Genomic DNA, 25,104 nt, shown 5'->3' on the forward strand with positions numbered 1-25,104 from the left:
CCTCGGATGTGTTCTTTAAGGAAGCCCCAGGTAAGTATGGAACCTGATATGCTTCCCAGGGCATCTCTATAGCACATTAAAAAATGCATGCCAGCGATGTGACTTATTGTTTAAAACCACCCTGGCATTCTAATACCTGCGCCAGGGTGGCGGCGCAGCAGTTCTTACATTTTTTTAAAAAATCATGAAGCTAGCCTAGCGCTAGCTACATGATACGAAGCCCCCCCCCCCACCCCCCCCCTGCGGCACCCGGCGCGTAGCTTCGATCGCCGCCGGCGCGTACCCACGTAAGGAAATCCCGTTCTGAACACGATTTCCTTAAAGTGAACCTCTGGACTAAAAATCGACTCAGCAGCACTGAAAAGGCCTGGTGTTTCTTTAACAGTTTCACAGCATCAGAACTTTGTTTCTCTTATACAATTCTCATTTTTAGCTGCACAGAAGAAAACTGCCCAGGCTTTTTTCACCTGATGCTGTGCAAAGCATGATGGGATTTCTGATGTTGTTGTTCTCGTTCTGCTGTTTTGGTGCAATTTTTTTTTTTTTTACATTTTGAATTTGACATTTGAAGCCTAGCGCATGCAGCTGGGAGGGGTAATCAGGACACAGGACATTTGGAACGGTGTCTCCTGTTCCTTGTCACCTCCTTTCAACCAAAAAGATGGCTGCCCCCATGACAAAGATGGCAGCCCCCATGAATCACAAACATTTGCCTGTTCTTTTAAAACAGGGTGGGTAAGAGATTATATTACCTATATATTCTAATTAACATAACTAATGTAACTTGATGACAGTATGTTTGTTTAGGCTGAAGTTCCCCTTTAAGGGCTTCCCCCGTCGCCATGACGACGATCGCGATGACATCATCGACAATGTGACGTCAGACGGAGTCCCGTTCCACCCATCAGCGCTGCCTGGTACTGATTGGCCAGGCTGCGCAGGGGTCTCGGCGGGGGGGGGCAGTTACGCGGCGGATAGCGGCGCATCGGCGGCAATCGGGACCAACACGCAGAAAGCAAAGTGCTTGCTGCGTGTTTTGAAAAGAAAATTGTGAAAATCGGCCCAGCGGTGCCTGAGCGGCGCCCTCCAGCGGTCATGGACGAGCTGAGCTCATCCATACCGCCAAGGAGATTAAAACAAAAAAAAAACTTCAATTTGACCTCTTCTTTTTACATTTAAAATTAGCAGAGGCATTTTTACCCTATTTCCTCCTACTTCCACAGCCTGCCTCACTGCAGAAATTTGAGGCAGATAAGGACTAATGTGATTATTTTTTTTGCACACATTATCACAGAGCAAACCAGAACCTTTTTTTTTTCTTCATTCAGATAGCTGACTAAGCAGCGAGCAGCGGTGACATTGCAATGAGAGCAGCAATCACTGAGTGCACAGCAGGAACAGCTGAAATCTACATCTTGTCAGAGGCTAACAGCCACAAACAGCATGTAGAATTTACCTGCAGCGGTCTTGGAAAGGTTAATAAAAAGACACTTTTTGGGGGACTCATGGCCGTCAGTTATCACGCACACAAAAAAAAAAAAAATTACTTCCTTGTCCCTGGGACTTTTTTGTACACGTAAGGCTCGGTCCACACTTGTCCAGTTGCAGATCGGACCTGTTTCAAACGGATCAGTTTATTTTAAAATGTTGTCCTTTTGTAGCATACGTTTCCAGTCCGTTTAAACGTATGTCCTTTCTTCATGTGTGTTTCTATTGGATAAGAGATGATGTTGACGGGAGGAGCAGGCAGTAGGCAATCCGTGTTTGCCTTTGTTTTGTGTGCAAAAGTTCTCCGTGTAGAAGAAGATCTGTTTTTGTGTAGCCTTTCACTAACCCTCCGTGTATCTGGGGTCCGTGAAAAACCTGCAAATCCGAGCTCTCCGTTCGAGTGTGGTAAGACGGTCGCTATTTTAAACATTGGTATCCGTGGCTCCGTTTTTCTCCCGTTTTTTAAACAAGTGTGAACCAACTCTGAGTAATTAGGAGATACTTGATCTTGTAATAGTCAATCCATTACACTATCAGAGATTAACAAAAACTATGGTCATATCATATATAAATAAAGCTTAATAACATAATATTTGTTAATATCTGTAACAAATTAAAAGAATTATGAAATGTTTAAAAAGCATGTATACACAATTATGGAGCACTTCCAAAAATACATATGTCTCAAGGGGTCCTTGAGAAGTATGTCCCTATAATTGGGGTTACTTGGCTAAGTGTCATTAATCAAGAGGAATACGGTGTAATAGTGTTCAGAAACTCTGGTTAGGGGACTGCAAATAACAGACCACAATAAAAGTTATTTGGGGATTCTAACTTTTCATTGCTCTGCAAAAAAAAAAAAACATTCATTTGTTGCCATCTCTGTCACTTTTGGAGAGATTTTTTTCCTTTTATGGCTGAACTGAAAAAGATATAATTTCCCAAAGAAGGGGACATAAAACCGTAATAAAAATCTAATTCTAACCGATTACCACACTAAACAAAATTTAATATTTTTTGGCCCTTGGATTTGAAAGTTTTATTTACAGGTTGCCGGGACAGCGATGAGGGCCCAGTGTGCCCCATCATATGCTGGTCTATTTTTGGGGTGGTGGGAGAGGGAGGTGGTTTTTGGCGCTGCTTTGGAGCGATACCAGTCCCATATCTTGGGCTGGCATCGCTTCACTGATGACATCATATTCTTCTGGGATGGCTCAGTTGAATCGTGTCAGGAATTTATTGATTTGCTTAATGACAATAACCTGAATATCCATTTGACATCCCATATCTCAGATCAACAGGTTGATTTCCTGGATCTTCGTCTAACAATGGGGGGGGGGGGGGATAATCGAATCTGCTTTAACCCTTTTCGCAAACCAACAGCAACTGATAGTTCATTACACTTTCTAAGTTGCCATAAACCAGATCAAAAGACAAACCTTCCAGTTGGCCAGTTCCTCATGCTAAGAAGGAACTGTTCGGAACACGAGGTTTTTTAACAGCAAGCCCATAATTTAACGCAGCACCAACGAGATAGAGGATACCCTAAGAAGGTAATTGCTCGTGGATTTAGGAAAGCTTGGGAAGCTAATAGAGCTGATCTGTTATGCCCCAAAAATAAAGCAGAAAACACAGCTATCCAATTTATCACCAATTACAACAATCAGTGGTCTGACATCAGACAAAAATTGCAAAGACATTGGCCCATCTTATTATCTGATAACCATTTGGCCACGGCCCTAAAGCCATTTCCATCAATGCCAGAAGAGCTAAAAACCTCAAGGATATCATGTGCAACTAGATCCTTGGGAAGTGGTTTTTAAATTGTCACAACAGTAATAATTGTGTGTAGTTAGGGCTGGAACGCTGTAGCTATTTGAATGATAAACCTGAATAATGACACATTCCGACTTCTCTGTAATGATCCGCAATTGATTTGCGAAACTTATAAGCGATGTAATATTGAAAAATTTTATAAAAATTTTGAAACTGGGAAGTGGTTTAAGACTTAGGGGTAGTCACCCATGTGGCAACTGCTGTTTGCCAATACATGCCCCCAATCTGCTCAGTAACAAATGCCTCGGGAACAGAGACTCTCCAACTTTACCAATACAATAACTGTAGATCCAGTGGTATTGTATACCTCTTGAGTTGCCCTTGCAATAAGATATATATATATAGGGCAGACGAGAAATCAACTTAGGAAGAGAGTCCAGCAACATTTATCAAATATCTCGCTAGCAAATGGGGACCACAAAAATCACAAAAAACTAACAAGTGTCGCCTCCCATTTCTTATTCCATCATCAGGGGAAAACAGCAGGTTTAAACGTAGTTGCTTTGGAACGTATAAAGATCGGCCCCAGAGGAGGGGATGTGACCAAGTGTCTGTTACAAAAGGAATTGAGATGATCTACCAAATGGCGAGTAGAGCTCCTAGAGGCTTAAATGAGGAATTTTCCTTTAAATCATTTCTTGGATAAGTATCAAATACATGTTGTATAATTATTATTCTGTTTTGGTTTACATCACAATGAGAACACAGGATATTAGGTAGCATGTGGGTATGCATGCTTATTTCACTTATTTGCACATAAGTGTGGTAATATTATGCGAAGGTGAGCGCAGACCACTCAGGATTTTTACACTTTTTATCGGTTGTTTTCATGTGGGTTGGTGGTCCGGTCCTTGGTGAGTGGACTGCTTCTGCCCATTTCTGATTTGTTACCACTAGGTCACATTGCATGTATATTTATTTTATCAATATATGGGCAGTTATGGTCCTAGGTAAGTGGACTGTACCAACCCAATTAGATCTATCATATCACTCACGGGAACGGTGTTCACCAGATTATTGTAATATGAATAGACACGATTACACTTAGACTGGACGGCTTAGCTGCGTCAGGCTGGTTAGCCTGGCTCCCCTAGAGGGCGGAGGTGATGCTGAGTAATGCAGTCTAACGGTGAACAGTTCCATCCTTCCGTGCGGCGTGAACAGCCGCGAGACTCCGATGTAACTCCTTCCCCTCTGTTTGTGTGACGTCACAGAAGCAGCCACTGCTGACGTTTCGGGAGGAACTCCTCCCTTTCTCAAAGCTAGGCTAAGCTAGCTAGGCTAAGCCGTCCAGTCTCTCTTGCCTCGCCGCCGGCCAGGGCGGGCAAGATCGAGCGGCTCCCTTGAAGAAAACTTTGCCGCCTGCCTATGGATCAAGAGTGGTGAGATCTAATTCATCTACAATGGCCTCAATTCACAGAGCATTATCAAACGTTTATCAAACACTTTGTCAAACGTTTGATAATTTACCTCATGTGTAAAATCTCACTAAGGTGTTATATATTTGTTGAACGTTTTATCGGTAAAACATTCGATAAATATATAACACCTTAGTGAATTTAAAATGAGATTTTACCCATGAAGTACATTATCAAACGTTTGATAAAGTGTTTGATAATGCTCCGTGAATTGAGGCCAATATAAGTGTTGAATACATTATTGATATAACAACGAACAGGGCATAACATCCCATTAGACTTTAACAACATCAGAGACTTCTCAACAACAGTCCAGGTAGCCATATTACCCCACGGACACTGCTCCTTGGACTTTCACTTATAAGTCACCTTGAACCTCTATCCTCTATAAGGAAGTCACTGTGCAATTAATATACTGCCAAATTAGGCCCAGTGCACACCAAAACCGCTAGCAGATCGTCAAAACGCTAGCGGTTTTGGGAGCAGAGAGCAGATATTTGGCCGGGTGCACACCAAGCGGATTTTGTATGCGATCCACCAGCCGCATCAGTCAGTGAAAACGCTTGGCTATTGTATTTCAATGTGTGGTGCACACCGGCGGTTTGAGGTTTTTTAGCAAACCGCAAACGCGCAGCAGGAGGCGCGTTTGCGGCTTGGCATAAACCTCAAACCGCCGGTGTGCACCATCCCATTGCAATACATTAGCCAAGCATTTTTCCAGGCGGATGCGGCCGGCGGATCGCTCCAAAAACCGCTCGGTGTGCACTGGGCCTCACTACCATCCTTGTGCAAAACGTTCTTTGTGCAATATGCATTTGCAGCTCATGTGAAACTGACTTTTGGGCCAATATAGGGAATTATTCCCTCATCTACCTCAGGTTGATTTTATTATTCACTTTATCAATTTTATCTACTATTAAAGTTTTTATGAATTCATATTAGCGCAGTCTGTTACATATTTCTGTTTGCTACATTTACGAGGAATTGGGGTCCCCAAACAGTACTAGCAGCTCTTGGAGCAGGCGCAACACTATCCGATCACCCCGTTTTTTTTTTTATCTGTTTGTGCTTATAAGCCAATTGATCAAAAACCTCTACTTGATGGTAGGAGCTCAAAGTTTCCCATGGTGAGTGTTAGGGCTGGTGCACACCAGAAGAGCTTTTCTGAGAACTTTGTGATTTTAAAAGCTCCTGCTAATGTTATCCTATGTGTGTGTGCACACTGGAGTGATACAATTTTGTAAAAATCCCCCATAGCGTTGCATTAGCAAGAGCTTTTAAAATCTCTAGCATTTAAAAAGCTCTTGTGGTGTGCACCAGCCCTTATCCTTGCGTTATGGACGTTCAGTGCCGATAGTGACCTCTGCTGATTTTATGACCCACTGCAGGATTTCCTTTACCTGCCTTGGTGCAGCTACTGTACCAGGCCATGATGAAGTATCTTCATAAAGTAACCAGCAGCTTCTGGCAAACCTTAGTGCTTCTTAGCTCTCTCTCCAAAAAAAATAGGATAAAAAAACAGAGGAGTTCTGGTGCTTCGTCAAATACAGTTAAGGTGTTGTCAGCCCAGGACAGATCCTCTGCGATGGTGACTCGCAGAAACTTAAAGAAGAGAACTCTCTACACAGCCTCTACTATAATTATTATTGGTTTGTGATCGATCTTTTTGGTGGTTCTAAAGTCCAGAATAACTTATTTGGTCATATTTGTTTTAACAACAGGTTGTTAATGTCACAACGTGCAGCCAATTTCTCAACTTCTTCGTCTGACATAAGCCCAATGACAGTCGTTTCAACTGCAAATTTTATGTTTGATTTATGGATAGGCTGACAGTCATGATTAAAAAGCGAGTAGAGGAGAGGGCTTAAAGGATACCCGAAGTGACATGTGACATGGTGAGATAAACGTGTATGTACAGTGCCTAGCACACAAATAACTATGCTGTGTTGCTTTATTTCTGCCTGAAAGAGTTACATATCAGGTATGTAAGTGGCTGACTCAGTCCCGACAGACCCTCACTGATAAGAAATTCCCCTTTTTATCTCTTTCTTGCTCTCAGAAGCCATTTTCTGCTCGGAAAGTGTTTTATAGTTGGGATTTCTTATCAGTGAGGGTCACACTGTAGTCACTTCCTGTCTGAGTCAGGACTGAGTAAGCCACTTACATAAATGATATTTAACTCTTTCAGGCAGAGAAAAAAAAAAAAAAAAAAGGAACACAGCATAGTTATTTGTGTACTAGGCACTGTACATACACATGTTTATCTCATCATGTAACATGTCATTTCGGGTATCCTTTAATACACAGCCCTGTGGCACGCAAGTGCTCAGGGTAAGGGTGGAGGGTGTGTTTTCCTAACCGGACGCCTTGAGGTCGGCTAGTAAGAAAGTTTAATAATGAATTGCTTGCATTACTGATTTTATGCCCGCTGTATAAAACTGACATGTCACCCCACAATATATGATGTTACTCTGTACTTATAAGGATTATAATCTAGCTGCAGTATATATTGATCACAGTTTTAAATGCGTTTCTAAAACTGTCCCATTGCTTCTAAAGTTATTTGTTCCCTTCTTCCTTAATGTAGATTTTATCTCTGCACTCCTCATCATTCCTGTGCAAATCTTATCACCATACCAGGGACAGAAGTATGGACTAGTCAGAAGGCCGTCATACTGTAAATAATAGGAATGACAATTGTACTATAAAGCAGGGCTAAAATCAGTAATGCAAATGTAGGGCATGATGATTTAGAACCTCATTTTAGGGCTGGAACCCACTACAAAATGCTATCGCTATTTGCAATCGCTAGGTGTTTTTTATGAGCGGTTTGTAAGCGATTTCATTAGTGTTTTCAGTAGCAATTTTTAAAAAGTGTAATCAATTTGCCAGTGGTTGTGTAGCGATTAGCGTTTTTAATTCTAATTGGTCCTTTCAATTAATTTTAAGTTTCTTACAGTGTGCAGTAATGTAAAAACGCTAGCAAAATCGCTCTGTGTAGGTTTTGACGAGCGATAATGCCAGCGTTTTATATACTTTACATTGCAGAAACGTTAATGCTAATTGCTAACGATTATGGTAAATTTGGTAATCACAACCGCTCCAGTGGAATTAGGCCCATCCATTAATATTAGCTGAACGTTTAGGGAAATTGATAGCGGTCTGAATCGCTCTCTAAACACTCACAAAATCGCTCTAGTGGGTTCCAGCCCTTAAAATATTTTAACCACATTTGAGTATAAGCACACTATAATAAGTTAATAACACTTTAAATATAGCTAGTGCAATATGCTGGTATGCTTTCTTCAAGTGACTACACTTAATACAGACTGTACGTCTTAACAGATGCCTATTACTGAAGTCCTAATGAGAAACTTTTTGAACCAAAAAGGGAAAACAAGACAGATAAACATCCCTTGATCTCTTTTCGTTTTCTCACCTGTTCTGTGGTCAGCGTCCTCAACTTTTGCTCCCAGGCTGCCCGGTTTTCGTCCCGGCTGTAGGATTCTGGTGGATGAAGTGCATTCAGTATCTGGGGGTCCCTGTCCTGGCACAGAGATGTCAGGTGTCCGATGTATAGTTTGAGTTTGCTGCGGTTTTGGTCGAGATCTAGAAGGGGCTGGATAATCTGTGGGGGCGGAGAGAGAAAACTCATAAGTGAAATAACAGGAACATTGGGGTAACAACGAAACCTCTAAAGTTACAGAGCAGCAAAGTAAGACAAAACCAGCAACCTTTATCACAGACGTATTCCAGATCAGCATAAACTCTTAACTCTTTAGTGGCCTAAAATGGACCCAGCTGTGCTAGTCCCAGGCTGTCCATAACAATGCAGCATCATGGACAGGACAGTGCTGTGAATGTCCTGAGCATATTCTTGCTAATAGGAAAACAGGAAAAAAGAACCGAGAGCCGAATCTAGTGTAGTATGTTCAAAAATATGGCAAATGTATTTGACTGAGTATATACTCACAAGTGTGGGTCACCACGCAGGCGACCACTGTGAAGACAGGTGGGGAGAATTATTACCTGACCCCACTCAGGTTAAAAAGTCGCTCTCTATAGACAGGAAAAAATAGGGGAAACACCCCTCCACCAAGGGTGGACAAGATATGTATAATAATGGATAATAGAGGCGCCAAATCAGGATAAAATGGGTTAAAAACCGTTTAAAAAGAGGGGGTGGGTGGAACCGCTCCCCTTCGTAAATGACCAGGCCAAATTTAGCCGTAAATATTGTAAAAGATATTTATTTTACAAAGCAATATGTCTCCAAATAAAGTGCAACGCGTTTCACGGGCAAAACTCCCGCCTCATCAGGCAATAAACAAAGGAGAACACAAGTGTGGGTCAGCATAGAGCCAGAGCGCCTCTGTAGGCGCTCTGGCTCTATGCTGACCCACACTTGTGTTCTCCTTTGTTTATTGCCTGATGAGGCGGGAGTTTTGCCCGTGAAACGCGTTGCACTTTATTTGGAGACATATTGCTTTGTAAAATAAATATCTTTTACAATATTTACGGCTAAATTTGGCCTGGTCATTTACGAAGGGGAGCGGTTCCACCCACCCCCTCTTTTTAAACGGTTTTTAACCCATTTTATCCTGATTTGGCGCCTCTATTATCCATTATTATACATATTCTTGCTAATATTAGCCTCTAGGTGACAGGTTCAAACAATCTTTAACAACCCTGGCGTTCTATTACCTGCGCCAGGGTGGCGGCGCAGCAGTTTTTTTTAATTTTGTTTCTTTAAATCATGTAGCTAGCCTAGTGCTAGCTACATGATACCCCCCCTCCCTGGGCGTCCGCCCCTAACGCTCGATCGCCGCCGGCACGTACCCACGTAAGGAAATCCTGAACGGGATTTCCTTAAGGGCTTCCCCCATTGCCATGACGACGATCGCAGTGACGTCATCTACATCATCGACGTCGTGACGTCAGACAGAGCCCCGATCCACCCCTCCGCGCTGCCTGGCACTGATTGGCCAGGCTGCGCAGGGGTCTCGGCGGGAAGTCGTTACGCGGCGGATAGCGGCGCATCAGGGGTGAGCGGGACCAACACGCAGCAAGCAAAGTGCTTGCTGCGTGTTTAAAAAAAAAAAATGTGAAAATCGTCCCAGCGGGGCCTGAGCGGCGCCCTCCAGCGGTCATTGACGAGCTGAGCTCATCTATACCGCCAAGGAGGTTAAGGGCAGTGTAATCAGAGGCTGGAGGGCATGTGGAGCCAACTGAAGTGATACTGCAGTGCCATCTACTAGAATGTATGGTAAAATTATGTAGGAAATGCAGGCATACAGACGTTCCTAAATATATTAAAACCTAAACAAGATTAAGAGCTAAAAATGCTAACTAAAGTACACAGAATTCTCAATGTATTCCAATATTGTATTGTAACATGAGCTTATGTAAATCAAATTTTACGCGAGTTAAACAATGGTTTACTAGTGAAAATTATAGCAGATTCTATATTGTGCTCTATATGGATATTTTGAAGCTTTTCTGCACAGTTACATTATGGAGAGTTCTCAGTTTAGAATTGATTTGTGTTTTAGAAAGATTTATGTATTTCATGCAAAGCATAATTTAAAGAGACTCTGAAGTCTCATTAAAATCAAGTTTTTATATTAAAAATGTCTTTAACATGATTGCCCTAACTAAAACACCGCACCGTGGCTAAAATCGAACGAAATCCCCCCTAACTCCTCCTCGCAAAATCCACGACTTTCTTGGTCGTGGATTTTGCTGCCCTGTGCGCTTCCGTGAGAGGCAGAGCTTTAAGCTGCAGCTCTGCCTCTACACGCGTCTATCAGCGCGTACCTCCGCCTCTCTCAGTGAAGGAAGACTGAGAGGGGCGGGCGAGACGGAAATGCGCGCTGATAGACGCGTGTAGAGGCAGAGCTCCAGCTGAAAGCTCTGCCTCTCACGGAAGCGCTCCCCGCAGTGTGCCCCGGGGGGATTTAGTTAGATTTCAGCCGCGGGGATGCAGCGTTTTAGTTAGGGCAATCATGTTAGACATTTTTAATATAAAAACTTGATTTTAATGAGACTTCAGAGTCTCTTTAAAGTTCAAGCTCACCCTCAAGGATTTTTTTGTACAGGTGTATGAGTAGCTGAGCCATTAGCCACACAATTTTCATATCTCATACATCTGTTTCAGGGAAAGTCCCTTTGAAAAAGTCAGCCACATGACTCATAGGTCTTTGAACAAAGTATTAAGCTGCCAGCAGATTGGAAGTTTCTTCCACTGCAGAGAGCCATCAGCTGACATGCCCACCACCTTCGTCTACTCCCTCCTCTAGACCAAACCATGGAAGTGGGCAGGGGTTGTTTTCCCTTTACAGGGAAAAAAAAAACTAGTTAGCACTCCCTCCAGCACCTCCGTAACCACCCAATGATGGAAATGGGAGAGGAGCTTGACATCACATAGACTGGTGGTTCTATTCAGTGAAGCTGCATCTGATAATTACTTAGAAAGACAGAATTGCAAACCCAGGCAGCCAGCCAATTAAAAAAAAAGTAAAAAAATGCTCAAATGGCTTATGTGCAAAACTTTGCACATTGTTAATTATGATACGTTCCATGCAATATGCATTAAAAAGACCAAGCCTGAACTAGGGCTTAAATACCCAGTGTAACCATTGGAACGCTCTATAATTCCACTAGCAAGTGAATGATAAAATCGGTCTTCGTCTAAAGTGGTTTACATATGGGTTGACTGAATCTGCCAGTGATCTATGAGCCCCAACATATATGTTTTATTTATTTATGTATTTATATAGCACCGACATATTATGCAGCGCTGTACCTAATATATTGTCTTGTCATTAACTGTCCCTCAGAGGGGCTCAGAATCTTCTGGTCCCTACCATAGTCATATGTCTATGTATGTATCATGTAGTGCATGCATCATAGTCTAGGGCCAATTTAGGGGAAGTCAATTAACTTACCTGTATGTTTTTTTGGAATGTAGGAAGAAACCAGAGAGCTCAGAAGAAACCCACACAGACACAGGGAGAACATACAAACTCCTTACAGATGTTGACCTGGCTAGGATTCGAACCGGGGACCCAGTGCTGCACGGCGAGAGAGCTAACCACTACGCCACCATGCTACTACTACTGCGGTAGATTAATCGCTACTCTCTGATTGATTCCCAATCGAAAAACTGTTGGCCAGAATCAGCCACCTTTGACGAATGTATAGTTAACTTTACTCAAGTGTATTTGACAACAAAGGCCAGACTACAGAAAAGATTTGACTGCGAAGTCCTCTGTCGTGCTCACAGCCCGATCTATGTAGAGAGTACCAAATCAATGATTCTCCATAAAATTCCAGATCTCAAGAGATTCCCTGAAGAATTCCAGTATTTCATTCCATGAAGAATTCCACATCTCAGAGATTACCTGTAGCATTCCAGATCTCAGAGATTCTCTGTAGCATTCTAGATCTCAGAGATTCTCTACAGAATTCCAGATCTCAGAGAGTCTCTATAGAAATCCAAATCTCAGAGATTCTCTGTAGAATTCTAGATCTCAGAAATTCTCTGTAGAATTCCAGATCTCAGAGATTCTCTATAGAAGTCTTAATTTCAGGGCAGGACCAAATTACAGTAGGTGGAAACAAAACCTCTCTAGATTCAACACATCTCCAACATCTGTCCTAACCTCTCCTACCCTTGATAGTTTGAAAGGTGTAAAGCAAGTTTGCTTAATATATTTAAGGGTAGAGAATTAATGACGGGCCACCAAAGGGCTTTTAAAGAGATCCTGAACTGAAAATAAAAAGTCAAAATAACCATACACAGGTCATACTTACCTCCTGTGTAGTCTACTCCCCAATCTCTTTCTCCTCGTATGTGTCCCATTTGTCCACTGTGATCAATGGAATTCTCAGTCCTCCATTTTAAAAATGGCCATGACCCCATAACAGCTTCCTGGTCAGCATACTGTTAAACTGTAATACTGGCCATTTGAGCCATAGGGAAACATGGACATTACCTTGCACATTCAGTTGCAACTGACAGCAGCTGATATATAACTGACATCAACTGGTATATTTCAATTCTGACAAAATATTGTCAGAATTGGAAGGGATCACAGTAAGAAGAAAATGGTGAGCTTCGGAGAGGAACTGCCAGTGAGGTTAGTATGTAATATTCATTTGCTGCTATGTCATGTGTTTATTTTAAATAATTTAACTCGCTTCAGGTTTCCTTTAAGGAAGGATGTGGTAACCTCTGACCACTCCTCCATCAGATCTTGAATATCATTCCTCCATATAAGCAAGGGTTTTTGAACAGCAAACTTGTCAGTATTTATTAGTATGTTATAGAGTAGAGAAATTATCCCCATATGATCCGAGTGGCTTCGTAATTGTTCTACATAGTGAGAGTGCATGATAAAATCATGTCTACCAAACGGTGTCTAGAATGCATGGCGGTGCTGAAAGTAGCGAAAATACGAAGAGTTCGGCAAGGAGTATTGAGTTTTAAGGGCACTGAACTGCATTATTTCCCATCCGTCTGTAATATCTCTTTGTTTTACAATGCCTATTTCTACCCATATACAGTACATGAGTTAGGGGATAGTTAAGAATTCCTTTTTTTTTTTTTTGCGTTGTTCCACCCTCTCCTCCCATCGAAACGTCCTGGTCAAAATCATGTTTTTTTTTTAGATCTTCCACAAATGGGGCATTGATAGCCCCCCATCCACCTCCTCCTGGTCGAAGAGAATAAATATAGCCATGGTGTGGTACAAGTTTACATACCTTAAAGGACACCCGAGGCGAAAATAAACGAAAGAAATAAACGATTGTGTCTATCTTCCTTCTCCTAAAAATGACTTTTTAAGATAGTCCCTAGTTTTATTTTATGTTTAAATCTACTTTTTAAGATTTAATTGTTTTCGCTCAATGACACATTTATTGAAGTATGCCAAAGCTAAAATCTAAATCTTTCTAAACAATTGACCCTTTTTATTTCTTTCCTGCTCTCAGAAGCCATTTTCTGCTAGTAAAGTGTTTTAAAGTTTGAATTTCTTATCAGTGAGGGTCACACTGTAGTCACTTCCTGTATGAGTCAGGAATGAGTCAGCCACTTACATACCTGATATTTAACTCTTTCAGGCAGAGAAAGGAAAAAAGGAACACAGCATAGTTATTTGTGTGCTAGGCACTGTACATACCCATGTCTATACCATCATGTCCCCTCAGGTATCCTTTAATTGAAACTGTCCCGTTAAGTTTGAGAAGATTTGACAGAGTTGAGCTGACTATGCAGGCACACATTATGTTCTGGACAGCTCTTTAGCATGAGTGTCTATAAGGCCAGTGGTAACAGGTATCTCGCGGTTGATTCTTCAGTGCAGTGTTCAGATGCAAATTGGTGGTCTTTCTTAATGTCTGATTAGTGCACTGAACCACAGGGAGGGAGGGTTGTTATGTACTGTTTGTATGTTCTACACCTTTAAAATTAAACAAAAACAACAAAAAAGTTGAAGAACGGGCGAGCAGGCAGATAGGAGTGTGTCTAAACACATGGATGAACTTTGGCAGGATGCAAATTGTTATTAAGTTAGCACATCCTATAAGAGGAAGAGGCAATGTGCTTCAAGCTCACCGAACCAATGGTTCAATGTTCAGAGAATAATAATGCCTTACGTTTGAGGTGATTTCAACGCCTGCGTATTTCATTTTACCAATTATCTGTAATGGTATATTCCTCATTGTTGAGTCTGCATGGGAGTTCAGTGGCAGTAAAAGTGACTTAGTCCAGTTTATGGCAAGACCTGTGTGCCAAAATGTAATCTCAACTTAAAGTGCACCTAAACTAAAAGGGATATGGAGGTTTCCTTTTAAACAATACTAGTTGCCTGGCAGTACTGCAGATCACATTGGCTGCAGTAGTGGCTGAATCACAGATCTGAAACAAGCCCGCATCTAATCCAGTCTGACTTCAGTCAGAGCACCTGATGTGCATGCTTGTTGAGGGGCTGTGGTTAAAAGTATTAGAGACACAGGATCAGCAGGAGAGCCAGGCAACTGGTATTATTTTAAAAGAAAAAAATCAATTTCCTTCTCAGTTTAGGTTCCCTTTAAGGGCTGTAGCTAGAGGTATCAGGGTCCACCAAATATAGCAGCAGGATGTCTGCGAATACAGATATCCTCTCACCCACAGCCAGAGTGATTTATACCAAGAATTCCCTATACACCTACACCTGTATGGAATGCTAATGCTTGGTACACGAGAGGTAATTTACCGTCAGATTGACGCTTGAATCGATTACTTCTAACAGGTCCAATCTGATTTCCAATTGTTTTTTTTGATCACTTCTATACAAAATCGTTCGGAAATCAAATAAGACCTAGCGGAAATTATTGGTTCACCATCAATCTGAGGGGAAATTGCATTGTGTGTACCAGGCATTTCAATTTAGCGTGCAGACCAATTTCTACTGGTCAATTGGTAATTAAACTGTAGAACTAAACCCCAGGGAGGTATTATAAGGTCTCTCAAACCATGTGTAATACTATACCAATCTCTATGACATTTCCAGCACTAATTGTTTAAAGTCCTCATGCCAAAAAGCAGGTCTGGTGTTCACATCTTTGTTCTATAGTATACCATCATTACTGATGGCAGACAAGAAAAGGATACCATCATTACTGATGGCAGACAAGAAAAGGATACCATCATTACTGATGGCAGACAAGAAAAGGATACCATCATTACTGATGGCAGACAAGAAAAGGATACCATCATTACTGATGGCAGAAAAGAAAAAAAAAATAGCTCCAACTTCCATTATCAATAACCACACCCGCTAACAATGTGATACACTGAAAAGTTTTTTGTATAGATATACATATGCACAGAGGGAGATGCTGTTTGCTTGGCAGTTGGAAACAGACGTTATTTCCCACAATGCAACAAAGTTTCCAGACTGGAAACAGTCATGGCCATGATATCACACTGTGGGAGGTGTTTCACCACAATATCAGCAACAGTGTTCTCCCCAGGTTTTTTTAGCCGGGTCCTCCACCCGGCTAGTTTTGGTGACCACCCGGCTGTCATCGGCTCACCTCCTCCTGTGCTGTAAGCAGAGTTGCTCATAGAAGCACTGGTCATGCATTCTGTCATCTCGCCCCACCCGGCTACTTTTTCATGCCACCCGGCTAGAAAAGAATTCTGGGGAGAACACTGAGCCATACAAGAACCCCCTGATGATCTATTTGTGAAAAGGTAAACATTTCTTGTGGCAAAAGGGGTATTAGCTACTGATTGGGCTGAAGTTCAATCTTTGGTTAAAGTTCCTCTTCAAATGCATTCTTAAAAGTGCAGCATGTAAATCCAACACATTTATGAAAACATTATAAAAAGAAAAAGATTGGGACTATATTGTGGCAGTGAACAAAATATTATAGCGTTATCCTCCCTCCTACCTACGCCTAACATTAACACCTGCTGATTTGCACACTGTAATCTCCACCACTAAGGGCTTGATTCACAAAGCGGTGCTAACTGTTAGCACGCCTGTGAAAACCCCCTTAGCATGTCTAAACGAGCTTTTCGAGCGCAAAACTTTACGCGCGCAAAGCTTTATGTGCGTAAAGTTTTACGCGCGCACTGCACAGAGCGCAGGGCGCTCCGCACGAAGTGCCCATTAAAGCCTATGGGACTTTGCACGCGATACTTAGCGCGCAATCTGATTGAGAAAACCGGTGCTAACCTACTTAGCACCCTGGTTAGCGCGCCTAAAGACTTTAGACGTGCTAAGTAGGTTAGCACAGCATAGTGAATCAAGCCTTAAGTGTCCCTCCGCCAATATCTGTGCAGTCTTCCGCCACTTGTTGCTAGCAAAACTCAATTTATAGACTGCACCCCTCCAGTGCTAAAATTATACACTGGGTGCAGAAATAGATGCAATTAACATTGCGGTCTGTGCTGTGTCCACATTACCAGGCATACTGAGGCACCCAAATCAGCTACTTTGCTTTTAAATTTCCTTCAAGCAGTATGGTTGCCCTTAGTTAAGCAGAGTGTTACTGCAGTGTGATTTGTTCTGCATATGCTGTGACATGCTCTATCAGGTGTGAAAAGATCTGGGATGGGAGATACGCCTTCTTTGTCGTGTCACATTCACAGTCTGTGAAGGTGGCTAGAGGGGTGACATGTCTCAGTGCACGTGGGTTTAAGGGCCTGTCAGCACCTGAATCTGTAGCATTAACAGCTGTGACTGGAGCCAGGCCCTGCTTATACAGCACTGGGCTGAGGCTCCAAGGGGGTCTTCTCTGTATGGCATGGAAAAATGGATAAATGAAACGTGCACTTTAGAACATTGGTGATAAGACTGCACTCAGCAGCACTTGACAATCAGTGCTAAGATTCCAAGAAAAGTACTTGCTGCACTGCTGCCACTATTAACAGAGATGGCATAAATGTTTACCTGGTCCATATTGTAGGAGGTGGTCAGCTTGTACTACACCAGTTTACATGCTACCAGAAGGAGAATTATGGATGAAACACAAATTTAATCAAACATTTCTGCTTTTCTCCATAAATATAGACGTTGCTTAGCCAACTATTGGGCGACCATCTACAGTTTCCTTGAATTAGATGACCTCTCCTCCTTAGAAAAAAAATGTAATGGGAGATATGGTGGCGTAGTGCCATAGTGCTCTTGCCTTGCATTGGGTGCCAGGTTACTGTATGCATTTTATTAGTATGATCCACCTGTGTTTGTGTAGAGCACTCCCACAGTCCACAGTTCAAAAACATAAAAATTAGCTTATTGGCTTTCCCCAAATTAGTCTTTGACTGTGACAGGGTAGGGGGATTAATGCCCCTCTGAGAGATAAGACTATGTACTATTTTAAGCGTTGCAGAAGATGCCATTGCTATATAAATACAAAATAATTAAAAAGAAACTAAATCTCCTCAATATTATTATTTAATATTGTGCTGATATGTTCCTTAGCGCTTTACACAGTATATTTAGTCCCATCACTATCTGTCCCTCAGAGGAGCTCACAATCTAATCCCTACCATAGTCTAGGGCCACTTTTAGGGGGAAGCCAATTAAGTTAAGCGTATGAAATTATATATATATAACGCTGACATCTTCTGCACCGCTGTACAAAGTTAATTGTCTTGTCACTTAACTGTCCCTCAAAGAAGCTCACAATCTTATCCCTACCATAATCATAGGTCTATGTATGTGTAGTGTATGTATCATAGTCTAGGGCCAATTTTAGGGGGGATGCTAATCAAGTTATCTGTATGTTTTGGAAATGGTTTTCAATCATTCAGCTATGCCTTTAACTAACTAAAACACTTACTCTGATTGGTATTTATAGAATTTATTTTTTAATCTCCAAGAATTGACTGGCACGTTCTGCATATTCATTCACATCACACTCAAAAAAATTATCACAGGACATGCTAACTGGGAGTATCAATCTGCTGTAATCATTTCATCAGTCCCACGTCTGTAAAAAAAGAGGACATCTGCTCATCACTGTAATTGTGCACTGAAACAAAGGCTCGGTCCAGTAAAACAGAAGATGATGCCAGAAGTGGCTTTAATACCACTTTCTGCTCTGGGCAGCCATCATACAGCAGGAAGATGTAGGATTCACAGCAGACTGAACTGTTGCTATGGCAAACTTTTGGCAAACTTTTGGCAATTTTAGAAACCCTATGCAAACTGCAATGGAAAGCCAATTTATAATGACATTAAACTGCTAACTATTTTGCTTTGCACGGATGTGTTTAATATCAGTTACTGTATTTAACGGGAATGGATTTCCTCTTTGAATGCACAATTTTCACTTTCCTTAAAGAGGCTGAACCGCAGACATCTGGCACAGACAATGGATGCAGAGCCACAGCAGGGGCTGAGATTTACAAGACATCTGATTTGTTCCACATGATGCGAGGAATAAAAAATGGAGTTTGTACATGACCATTGTATTGACAGAACCCTCACTGTTTCCATACATCAGTTCATATTACCACCTGTTTCTCAACAAGCACTTCATAGCCTCTTCCCTATAACTGTCCCTACAAAGTAAGGCTGCTTGTTCAGGTTTAAATGCTAAGAAACAATTGAAGCGTAAGTTCAGGCGATTGATAAAATCATCTTGGTGTAACAAAGCAGCCATGTATCTACTAATCTAGTCATGAAAATTGTTCTCCTGTTCGTCAATAAAATTATGTTATCTAGGAATAGTCACCTTGGTAAAGCCAACAGGCAGCTCCTGCATTTGCTTCAGACTGTAAATGGGAGAGTTTTTCAAGTTGCTTTATATAATCCGTCACAACACAGGTATCTGAGTGAATTGCTAAGCTGTGGCTTGTAAGGAACCAACCACTACCATTTAGATAATCAGGATCTTCCAGACTCTGCTATGTGATAACAGCAAAATTCTGCAACAATTTAGCACTGGTGCTATGGATGGAGTTTTGCACCAAGTGTAGTTGAAAAAAGGGGGAAACCTTGATGAAATCATGACTGATAAGCCAAGCAAGAACACATGCACTTTTAATATTTTACCTTTTAGTCCTGCCTGGACTACTTAAGGCTCATACACATGCTCACCAAAAGTCTTAACTGCACAATTAGCAAACAACTTTTGTTGTTGAAACAAACCAAAAAAGTTGTTTGCTATTGTTCAAACTAATAATAAGATGCAGCTCAAGTCAATCCAACTGTTGGATAACACTCTAGTCGGCATTCCCAAAAGATTAATAGGGCCTCTGAGCATGCTACCAGGCTACCCCAGCAGTTGAGAGCCTGACTGTCCAGATAGCACCTCTTCTTTCATGCCACCCATGGGCTTACTCTAGGGAGCCAAGCACAGCTCTCTAGTGAGTTTGAATCTCCTGTTTAGTAAGCCAGCACCTATTCAGTAGGCGACCTTGGGCATGTCTCCCTAACACTGCTACCGCCTATAGAGCCCATCCTAGTGGCTGCAGCTCTGGCACTTTCAGTCTGCCAGGAGAAAAGCATGATATAAATGTTCTGTGTCTTGTGTGTCTAGTACTACATTTCAGGGCTATCTTCTGGATGATGGGCAAGTGTCTCCCTTAGCTACTCCTCCTCATGTAAGGAATACTGATTGGAATTGGCAGTATTTTCCACTTCTCCTCCAGAGGTGCTCAAGGGACAGGGGTAAAACCATGCCTCTGGGGTCCTGGGGCAATTGCCCCCTTTGCCTCTATGGAAACACTAGCCCTCCAGACATCATAAACAAAAGTCTAAAGGTAAATACTCACCACCCGACGGAGGAAGATGGTTCCAGCAACGTCCCCCTCACAACGAGCATTTCACAATTCTTTTTTCCGGCCAACGGGTATGCGCAACGTCACACAACTGGCACGAACAGGAAGTCAAGCGATCCCTAAGTCGTTGGGGATTTTAAATATCCGATCCGCCGTGGCGGTCATTATAACGCTAAATGACATTTGCGTACCCACATCACAAGATTGCGGGGGAAAAAATCACTTGTCCTTCTCCGAGGAGAAGGACGAGAATATAGTCCCAATCCGGTCGTCGGAAAAAAATCACGTGGTGTTATGGGCCTTAAAGTGAACCAGAGACGAAGCAACCTCATGTATTTTACCATACTATCAGCCCTGATGAAATCCCGGACTGAGCATTCAGTCTGGCTTTGCTCAGGAATCATAACTGAGTCTGATGTATTTTCAAGCCCAAGCCTGCCCCCTTCTGACTCTACTATAATGATTTCTGAGCAAAGCCAGACTGAATGCTCAGTCTGGTATTTCATCAGGGCTGATAAGAAGCAGGCTGAGCAGTAAAGAATGAAACAGAGAGCAGGGTAGGTGTTTTCTCTAATGTTCCCACTGATATATATGGTAAAATACATGTGGGTGCTCAGTCTCTGGTTCACTTTAAGAAGAGGCCCAAACACTTCCTGGCTCCATCCAAAACAAAGAGTTTTGGTTGTGTTTGCTGCACTTGTGGTGATAAAACACATGAATTCACAACTCCGATACAGCAGAGACAAGGAGTCAGAACAGGCTATGAATGCTATTTTCTGTAACTGAAAGGAAAACGCAGCGGGGAATGCTTGATTATCGCTGTCATAACACAGGAGGTGGTGAGGGAACGCCAACATCTGTTTGTGATATTATAGGAAAGAGTCCTTGCCTTGTACAAAGCTTTGAAGTACAGGAAGAGCGCTATAGGAAGCTGCTAAACTGAAGGGCCTGGTTAATTTATTACATCTAGGCAAGGGCCATAATAGACACTCCAACAATACAACAGGGACATACACACATATGCACATTTTTTTGTGTTGAGGATGTTGACATGAGAAGTTGTATAGCTTTTCTTAAATGTCAGGAAAATGCCCACTGCACCAATTCATAGATTCTCATCTCCTCAATAGTGACCTATAGATGACTACTCTCCCTCCTAGCCAGCCTCAAATACTTCTCATTCAGTAAATGGGTATGCAGGAAGGCCAGAGAGTAGAAAATCCGCTTTCCTACTGAAAGCCTATCATGGCTGTCAGTCTCTAGTAGGAAAGGGGGCTTTAGAATGATTGGGGGAGGAGAGCAGGCAGTAGGAGGTCACAGAGAAGGAGATACAGGTCTATGAGTGGAGTAGGTCCATAAACACACCCACAAATAAATTCTTACAGTAAAATTGCATGTGAGTGGCGTTACTTGCCTCAGTGTTTCCCAGTGGGAGGGCAATCCAAAAATGTTGTATTACTTTATGTAAGCCCTGCAACACTTCCTTCCATCAGTGACAATGTGCTAGCCACATGCACCCTCTCTAAATTCGTACAGGACTGGGTTCACTTTGCACCCTGTACTGATACACAAGTAAAATCATCATGTTAGAATCATACAAGAGGCTAATACTCTGAAAGAGCAGTATGTTAAGGTACCCTGCAGGGATTAGACTTTAAAGTGTACCTGAAAGGTAAAAAAAAAAAATGGCCCTATGGGTTACACACCTTGAGAGGGGGAAGCCTCAGGTTCCAAGAGGCTTCCCGTCCTCCTCTGCACGTTGGTTCCTGTGCTGTGACCCCCTGGAAAAGAGCTCGTCGACAGCTCATGCATGCTTGGATCCGCTCGTGCTCTGGCAGAAAAAGCGGAGCCCAATCGGCCCTTGCTACTGCGCTTGCGCGAGTAGTCTGTGCCTTAGTGCAAACCCGATCTGGCTCGGCTTTTCCCATCTGAGCTAGAGTTGGTTTAGGTGTGTGTGTGTGTGTGTGTGTGTGGGGGGGGGGGGGGGGGAAAGAGAGATGGGGTGGTGAGGATGTCCCCCCCTTCTGAGGTAAGTATCAAAAATAGCCCACAGCAAACCTCACAGGTTTGCTCTAACTAGATTGCTCAGGTGACAGTTTTGGCTGAGTTCTGTATAGATGTGTTGCTAAGCGTTCTGTTGCCACGGGTGGGAGGGGGAACACGATTGTGTGGCACATGACGAGTGGGAGAGGTAGGGAGGAGAACATTGCTCTCAGATGACGCATCGGCCAAGAACCATTTAAAATGTATGGGGCCAAAGTTAGATTAATGATTATTTAAATAAAGGGTTAACACCCTCTGGCTCTGGGTGCACACCTGGTATACGGAGGCAAAAAGCGATGATTTCTATTACTCGGTTCACTGTCCTGAAGTGATGACTTAGGAGTGTTCCATTTCTTCAAGGGTGAGTGGTTCTATGAAGGTAACACTGTAGAGAAGACCACTGAGACTTTGTACTCTGCAGAGATTCACTGAAATCGTATCCATGAAAATGGGCCCAACAGGTCTGATACTGGAAATAACATTTGGTGACATACAGAGATTTCCTGAGATGTGAAACTTTACAGAGATACACTGCAGTTTAGTACTGTATAGAGATTTTTGTTTGAGATTTGGTGTTCTGCAGTGATCTGATATGCAATTTAGAGATGTGTTAACCAGTTTTGTTTTTAGGCATAGGCAATCCAGGCAGATGCCTGGGGAGACAACTATAGGAGGGGATGCCACAAACCTAGTCTTGGCACACTATTCTTTATGGAATTCTTATAGCCAATTGCTTGTCCAATTAGAAAAGGATGGATGGTAATTTTAATACCTAAGGCCCGGTTCACATTAGCGTTCGCTATCAGGATTTTCCGGATCGGATCCGGAACGCATACTGTACAAACGGAACGTACGTTCCGCATAGCAATGTAATGTCTATGCGAACGTTCACATGCGTCCGTTCCGTACGTACCGGAGCCAGATCGGATCCGGACTCTTTTCCAACATGCGCTATTTTTTGGGTCCGGATCTCCGGCCCACGCATCCTGACCGGAGCCTGACCGGAGCCTGACAGCACCATCAGGCACACAGAAACCAATGGGGAACGGAAGGCACAAAACACACTGCCTACAAAAACCTGACATTCTACCCCACTTCCTATGCGTATCCAAGCGGCCATTTCGGATGGGGACACATGGGCCAAGCATGTCTGGAGTGGAGCAGCAGTGACAGACGTGCTGGAGCTGTTTTGGCAGAATGTCGGAGGTGGAGGTGAGGCCTACAGCGGAGGAACCTGATTCTACAGGTGCACCAGGTGCACCTTCTGCTGACCCCAACATTTTGTTATTTAATTTCGCTATTTTTTGCCCACAGATCCTGATGGCAGCCTGATGCAAACGGACCGGATCCTGATCGGATCCTGATCAGAACCGTACGGTTCCGATCAGGATCAGGTCCTGATCCGATCAGGATCCGATCAGGATCCGGTCCGTTTGCAAGGCAAAACGCAAGTGTGAATGGGACTTAAATGGGTACTATGTACTGGGTTAATTGGTGCAACTCTACTAAAGACCCAAGCTGTACATAAACCATATCATGTTTATAAAGTGGATACACACCCCTCAAAATAGTTATAGAAAGGTTTTTTTTCATATGGATTCATTGGGGTTAGGTTAATGAGATGCATATGGTCTGGTATGTGTGTATCCTTTCCAAACTTATTCTATGAAACAACATTTTTTTCTATGTAAACTATGAATATAAAGCAATAATAAATAAAAAAAAAATCACTTACCTAGGGCTTCTGCCAGCTCCCTGCAGCCAACCTGTGCCCATGCCATTTCAAACGATCCTCCGTTCCCCCGCCTCAGCTCACTTTTCTTCATGCAGTGGAAGCCGACTTCTAAGTTGACGTCCACTGCACCCTGGCCATGTGTATCCTCGTACACATTCCCGTGGCTCTTGCAGTATAATCCCGTTGACGGGAGTGTGAATGAGGACGAGCGCGCGAGCGAATTGCAGCGGGGGAGCGGAGGATCGTTTTGCAATGGCATGGGCACAGGTCGGCTCCAGGGAGCTGGCAAAAGCTCCAGATAAGTGAAACTCTTTGTTTTAAAGAGAACCTGTACTGAGTAAAAATATTTAAAACAAACACATGAGGTAACTTCAAATGAACATTACATGCGTTGAAAGACATCCATGGCTACAATTACTAGGTAATGCCTAATGATGTTGATCCAGGGATTTTATCTGATTGCCATCTGGAGTCGGGAAGGAATTTTTCCCTTTAGGGGCTAATTGGACCATGCCTTTTAAGGGTTTTTTCGCCTTCCTCTGGATCAACAGGGATATGTGAGGGAGCAGGCTGGTGTTGTACTTTATACTGGTTGAACGCGATGGACGTATGTCTTTTTTCAACCAAAATAACTATGTAACTATGTAGTTACCTTGCCATCAGTTCCTCTCAGAAGCTCACCATTTTCTTCTGACAATTATCCCTTCCAGTTCTGACAATATTTTGTCAGATCTGAAATATATCAGTTGTTGTCAGTAAAATATCAGTTGCTGTCAGTTATAGCTGAGAGGAAAACTGATGTACCAGGTAATGTCCATGGTTCCCTATGACTCAAGTGGGCGATGTTACAGTTTAACTGTGTGCTGACCAGAAAGCTGTTATGGGTAATGGCCATTTTCAAAATGGAGGACGGAAAATTCCCTTGATCACAGTGAACAAACAGGATGCGGAACAGGAGAAAGACACTGAGGAGTAGACTACATGGAAGGTAAGTATGACTTGTGTATGCTTATTTTGACTTTTAATTTTCAGTTCAGGTTTTCTTTAAGGATACTTCAGTTCCACTTTAACATAAACAAATTACTTTTCAGTTTAACTGTACACTTCTTCTGTGGCAGGCTTTAATGTGAGTGGTTCTGTGGGCTCAGTATTGCACTGCGGAATGTAACAGCATGCGATAAATGCTGGAAATTATGAAAATAGTGTAGCTAAGGCAGTTTATGGTAGATATTTGCAGGCCTGGAAGTTCCCGCAGAGAGTTGGGAAGGAGGAGATGGACCGTAGGTGAGAACACTATACAGTAC

The 25,104-nt window shown here is 42.6% G+C and overlaps 1 protein-coding gene across 11 annotated transcripts in view; it reads right to left on the bottom strand.

The window, feature by feature from the left end:
* Positions 1–25,104, bottom strand: part of ERC1 (ELKS/RAB6-interacting/CAST family member 1) — a 393,540-nt gene that overhangs the window by 11,962 nt on the left and 356,474 nt on the right. For 6 of the 11 annotated variants that reach the window (XM_068277245.1, XM_068277243.1, XM_068277242.1 and 3 more), the window contains one exon: positions 8,182–8,370. In XM_068277245.1, coding sequence (XP_068133346.1) covers positions 8,182–8,370 — 189 coding nt within the window. Of the gene's footprint in view, positions 1–8,181; positions 8,371–25,104 lie in introns of those variants that run through there. The other 5 variants (XM_068277253.1, XM_068277251.1, XM_068277252.1 and 2 more) reach the window with 1 other exon arrangement.

Source organism: Hyperolius riggenbachi, chromosome 3, assembly GCF_040937935.1.
Source record: "Hyperolius riggenbachi isolate aHypRig1 chromosome 3, aHypRig1.pri, whole genome shotgun sequence".
NCBI lineage: Eukaryota > Metazoa > Chordata > Amphibia > Anura > Hyperoliidae > Hyperolius > Hyperolius riggenbachi.